Raw genomic sequence first — 6109 nt, 5'->3', positions numbered from 1 at the left:
CTAGAAATCAATTTTTGGAGATAATGGAGTTTCCAATCGTCTTTAAAAATACTTCAATTTCTAGAAGTGGTTAGAAACACTAGTGCCTTTAGAAGTAGTTTTTTTTTTAAAAAAAATGGTTTGGCTTTCTAACCGCATCTAAAAATAGTGGGTATTATTTCTAGCGGAGGTTGGAAACACAAAGCCGTTTTTTAGAGGCAATTTCCAATATAACCGTCTCTGCTTGAAAAGAGGACGTCTTTAAAAATCGTTTTTTACGTAGTGTCAATGTAGTGTTATATATGCTTTTCAATCAAATTAGGCACTTTTGACATTATTAATATTGGAGAGAGACAAAAACTAACTTGATATATTAATGCATGGCGTGTGTTAGAAACATAGAATCAAAATATTAACTACGAAATACATATATGTAGAGGTCTAATAGATTATCACCTATCTAGCTATTTGTATCTATGGAAACAACGACTGATGACCTGACAACATGCCTGTTTGGGTTGAGCTAATATATACTCCATGTACATGCTTTGCCCTTGACATCACAACCGAAGAATCATTATTAAAGTAATATATAGTATACGCTGCAGCATGTGTGATGATCCAGTTATATATATTGTTTACTCCACGCAAGCTGGTTGTATGCTGATATGAATATGGATAAGAGAGGGGAAGGCGCTTACAGCTGACTTGGATACAAGAATCAAGAAACTTCATGAGTGACAAGTGAGCCACATATCAATAGTTCAGATGTAACCACTATATAGATTGGCTGAGAGGTACTATATATATAGCCCGCAATCAGCTATATTATTAACGTTTCCCTAACAGTCTAGTCAGGTGGTCATCAGCTAGCTAGCCTATATTTCAATTACTTTAATCATCCATCGTAATAGATGAGCTGCTGGCCTGGTGCCAAAGTCTTGAGTTAAGGACGCCGGTGCATGCAGTTGCATCCCAACTATTACTATATATAGTATATATTATACGATAGACAGTAGAGCAGGTGGCGTTATCCCAAAACAATCGTCGAACCAGTCATTTTCATCAACATTTTTCTCCCTTTAATTTTAATTTTGAGGGATGTTTTTTTCCTATTTAGCAAAATATTTTTTAGCAGGATTTTGGCTACATATGACTCTATGAGCTAGTATACAGTATACTAACTGGTTCTTAGATCCGATTAAAATTGATTTATAAAGGTGGTTGTGAGAACCGTCTCGCAAGGACCTATAGAAATCAAGGATTTATTATACACGTGTCGAACCAATCATTTTCAACAATATTTTTCTTCCTTTAATTTTAAATTTGAGGGATGTTTTCTCCTATTTAGCAAAATATTTTTCCAGTAGGATTTTAGCTACATATGAGCTAGCTAGTATACAGTATACTACAGACCTGTTCTTCGATCCGGTCAAAATTGATTTATAAAGGTGGTTGTGTGAACCGTCTTATAAGGACCTATAGAAATTAAAATTTTATTGTAGAGGCATTTTTTAACTGTCCTAAAAATTATTTTTTGGAGGAACATCAATTGTCTTTAAAATTCGAATTTTATGGACGGGCTAGTGACATTGCCAGACATCTATAGAAATTCATCTACAGAGTGGGTGGAAACATAATCTGCATCTACAAATGCATTTCCATGTGTGATTGAGGAGACCATCCGTTCTTGAATACATTTTTCATTTAAATTTTTTTCCTATTGGGTTGTGTAATTTATATATAATAGATTTTCTAAAGACATAAATTCACGTGCAAGTTATATTGTAAACCAACATACAAATAGTCTTATAAATCCATGTTCAAATCATCTCATAAATTCACATATAATTAATCTCATAAAATCCATATGCATGTTCTTTTATGGAGTAATCATATTTATAAATTTTCATTTTTAATAGTAGTACATATATCCACAAATATATTTGCATTGGAAGTCCATTTTTTTAGAAAGGCACTCAAGAGAGTGTGTCATATCTAATACATATCAAGGAAAACACTAGCTTGTACAAAAGGATAACTTGATACAAGAGCTCTAAACATGTCTTGGCTCCAAAGTCGGAGCCACAGATCTCGGCTGCGAGGTTGGAGCCATAGATCTCGACGCCGAGCTTGGAGCCAAGATCTATGGCTCCGACCTCGGAGCCATAGATCTTAGCGCCAAGGTCCGAACCTAAACCGTGCACCCTTTTTCTCGTCCTCTTTCTCTCGACTCTCTCTGTCTTAAATCATGTCGTCTGTCGGCCAACGACCGCACCACCACCTCCAGTCCGCCCGTGCCACCTCCGTTGTGACCCCGGCCGCCGCCGACTCCACCGCGCCTTGTCCTTGCCTCCTCGGCCCCCCTCGTTGTTGCTGTTCGCCACCCTTGTCACCACCAGGAGCTTTGATGGCCTCCTTGACCACCGACAGCGAGGGCGGCACCCAACCTCTCAACAGCGGCCTGGTGGGGTCGGGCAACCTTAGGGCCACGGCCCTTATGTCGTCCCCTACGCCTCCCCACCGACGACCGAGAGGGAGGAGGAACAATGCAAGGAGGCCTGGGCAGGAAATTGGACTGTGGTTTTTGAATCGAAGCTCGGCACCAAGATCCATTGCTGGCTCCAACCTCGAAGCCATGAGTCCTAGCGCCAACCCCTAGGGTCCAAATCATCATATATGTGTGGTGATGTGTTGTGCATGCATTAGCCTTCTTCGTCATAGTGAGTTTCCGTGTTTGCTCCTACATACGCACGCTAGCTAGTGACAGAGGCGAAGGCGGGCAGCAGAAGCACCGCACTGGTGGGTGGAGACTGTAGACAGAGAAGCCCGAGAGAGGACATAGAGGGCGGCCTGCTGCAGGACCAATGCAAAGACAGCGGTCACGGCGTTCGATGCTAATGACGCAACGTCCATCTAGCTAGCAACAACTTAACGGCGTGCGTGTTCTACGTACCCTATTTTAGTAGAGCATCCTCCAATATATATATGTGAACCGCGCGCAGATCGATGGTCATGAACACACCACCACTCGCTCCAAGGATCGTCAACCTGCAGCCTCCACTACCAACGCCACCATGTTTCTACGAAGATATAGCTTACCTGCTTAGAGCAGGTACAATAATAGGCTTATAGCTAAGTTAATGCTGATATAGAGGAGAGAAGAGAGGAGAGAGATGATAGCTTGGCTCTCATGTAAGCACTATTAGAATATTGAGTTGCATGCACGCTTTTGAGTTGAACTGATCGGTGCATGCAACTCAATAAGCACCAAGCTAGGCACAGATGCATAGGTAGTGGTGGGTCCAAATAACAAGTGTTGTGAGAAGAAATAGGAAAGAGAAGGTGCTTTAGGCCAGTCTCAATGCATGTTTCATGAGAGTGTCATGCACATTAAATAAGGTGCCACATAAGTAAAATTGCTGACTTGGCAGGATCATTAAATGAAGGAGTTTTATCGTATGAGAGAGGAGTTTCACCCCCATGAAACTCATATGGCTCGGTTACCTAGTTTATAATCTTAGTAACTGTGTTATGAAACTATGCATTGAGACTGGTCTTAGAGACAAGTATAAGACAACTTACTATATAACTTGGCTCTAATCACTTGGCTTATAGCCAAATACTTGGTTCTATTATTAACCTTGCTCTTACAAGACCCCATATATATATAGCTAGCATGCCACAGTGTATAAGGTTAGGGATGTCTTCTGCTTAATTACTGGCCACAATCAAGCACACCCAAGGTTGCAAGGGCCCATGGCATAAGGAAGCAGGCGATTGTGTCTACCCACCTAGTAGCCCACTGAGGCCCAGCACACCACAATAGACCGGCCTATCTATCCCGGCCCACTGATGGTTTGCTAGACTAGTTAACCTACTCTAATCCCTCTATCTCAAAAAAAATGCACTTCTAAGGCTAGTTTCAACGAGAGTTTCATCTAAGTTTTATTCACATTTTTTATGGCGTGACACCGTATTTAAGAAGGGAGAGAGAGAATAAATAAGTTTTATGGAGGATGAAACTCTCCTGACACAGTTACCAACTCGTAATGGGTCATGGAATTAAATGTTTATAAAACTATAGAATGAAACTCTGCATTGAAATTTGTTGTTTTATTGAAGTTTCATGCATTTTATTTGAGGTGACATTCTTAAAAACAACGCTATAAAATTTTCCATTAAAACTGGCCTAAGGATTCTCAGAGGAGATCAATTTTACTTAAAATTACATATTTGTCCGTATCAAAAGCTATTTCAACATATGATGATGATTGCACTTTGAAAGTAGGACAAAGTAATAAAAAAAGCCCACGACATACCTAAAAGTGCACTTATTTTGGGACGAGGGAGACTATGTTTCTTAAAACTCTAGTCAATTCCAACGCCCCTCACTGTTCTTCAGCATGCATGGTCGCCCAAAGAATACTAAATTTTAGTCAATTAAACTTTATTAGTCACTTTAATAGTTAAATTTCTAAACATATTGACTAAAAATAAGCTAAAATAGTTTAGTTTCATTAGTCACCCAAAAGTAGTTAAAATAGTTTTAGCTAGCTAAAATTTAGCAGGAGAAATCAAACAGACCCTAATTGAAACAGATAACGCAAACATTGAATACTCTTCAATCCATAATCGTCTTATAAGTAAATACGCAAAGTTGTGCGATGTTCTATTGCAAAGCACGAGTATATTTGCTAATAATAATAAAAACACGTATACTGAGAGCATACACAACATACATGACGACGTGTACATATACATGACGGCGTATACATACTAGATAGATACCGACTAGCTATAGATCCTGCAGCACGTACACACATAGGCACATTGATAGCTATAGATCATGCAGCACGTACACACATAGGCACATTGATATATATATGACTGCTGCCTGTACACAACAAGCTAAGGTCGATCTATCAGTAGGCAGCTGAAATTAAGGGAAGCGCGCGGCGGGCCTAGTACGTAGCTAGGCGCATTTGAATCCGGCGGGCACACGGCGGCCGCAGTAGTTGACGAGGAGGGAGAGGTCGACGGCGACGTCGAGGTTGATGCCGAGAACGTTAGCGTTGATGGCGAGGCAGACGCAGACGGCGGCGTCCAGGTCGACCAGGCCGGAGATGAGGGAGCAGCAGGGCTCCTTGGGCGGGCCGCCCACCACGGCGTGGATCAGCCCGTCCAGCACGTCGGCGCACACGCCCAGCTTCACCGCGTTCACAGGGCACTTGCCGTCCGGGATCGGGCACGGGTGACCGCCGCATGCCGCCGCCGGCGCCACGCCCACCGACGACACAAACAGAATTATTAGCACCACCACCGCGTAGTAGTAGTAGTAGTAGTAGGCGCTGCTGGTGGAACAAAGCCTCGCCATTGTTGTGCTAGTGATGATACTACGAGATGACTGACTAGCTTGTGCTGTGCGATTTATCAGCGTGGAGACTCGGAGGGTATTTATACCCAAGGATTTTTGGAGGTTACTTCCTGTTGTGTAGCTTAATCTATATATACGTATGCGATGCAATACCTAACTGCTGGTGCTAGCTCAAGTTGTTCCCAGTAGCATAGCATGCGCTCTATATATCACTACTAAAAAAAGATTTACCGTAACATTTTAAAAACACCCTCCAAGGCAGGCAAGAATTTCAACTGTCGCGGTTAATGTCTGAGATTACGTTTTTCATTAACCAAGATAGCTACAATCAACCACCTCGTAAAATTGATTTACGGATGCGGTTAAAAAAAATAACTGCCTCTTAAAATATATTAACCGAGGCGGGTTTTATAAGTAACCCGCCTCCAAAAATGCCTCCATCTTTTGGAGGCGGGCCACTTACAAGGCCCGCCTCGGTTAATATCCCCAAAGGCCAAAAAAAACCAAAATCTAATCAACTATCGGGTTCGTATATATTCAGAGATAGGGTTCACTACTTCACTCCCTCACTTCACCAGATCGAGCGCTCCCTCCTGCCGGAGCCCCCTCAGCACCCAAGCGCCCCCTGTCTTCTCCCTCCCGTCGATGCCCCCTCCCCTCCCGTCTCTTCTCTTCCCCACGCACTCCCCCCCCCCCACGCTCCACCACTGGTGGCATCCACCTCCCCCCCCCCCCCAAGCCCCTCCACTGGCC

At 42.6% G+C, this 6109-nt stretch overlaps 1 protein-coding gene across 1 annotated transcript; it reads right to left on the bottom strand.

Moving 5' to 3' along the window:
• Positions 4955 to 5356, bottom strand: LOC8067883 (pEARLI1-like lipid transfer protein 2). The gene has a single exon (XM_002436282.1). The coding sequence runs from the start codon at positions 5354 to 5356 to the stop codon at positions 4955 to 4957; it is 402 nt and encodes a 133-aa protein (XP_002436327.1).

This window comes from Sorghum bicolor, chromosome 10, assembly GCF_000003195.3.
Source record: "Sorghum bicolor cultivar BTx623 chromosome 10, Sorghum_bicolor_NCBIv3, whole genome shotgun sequence".
Classification (NCBI taxonomy): domain Eukaryota; kingdom Viridiplantae; phylum Streptophyta; class Magnoliopsida; order Poales; family Poaceae; genus Sorghum; species Sorghum bicolor.
The sequence above is the reverse complement of the archived record's forward strand: the minus strand, read 5'-3'. Positions and strand labels throughout refer to the sequence as shown.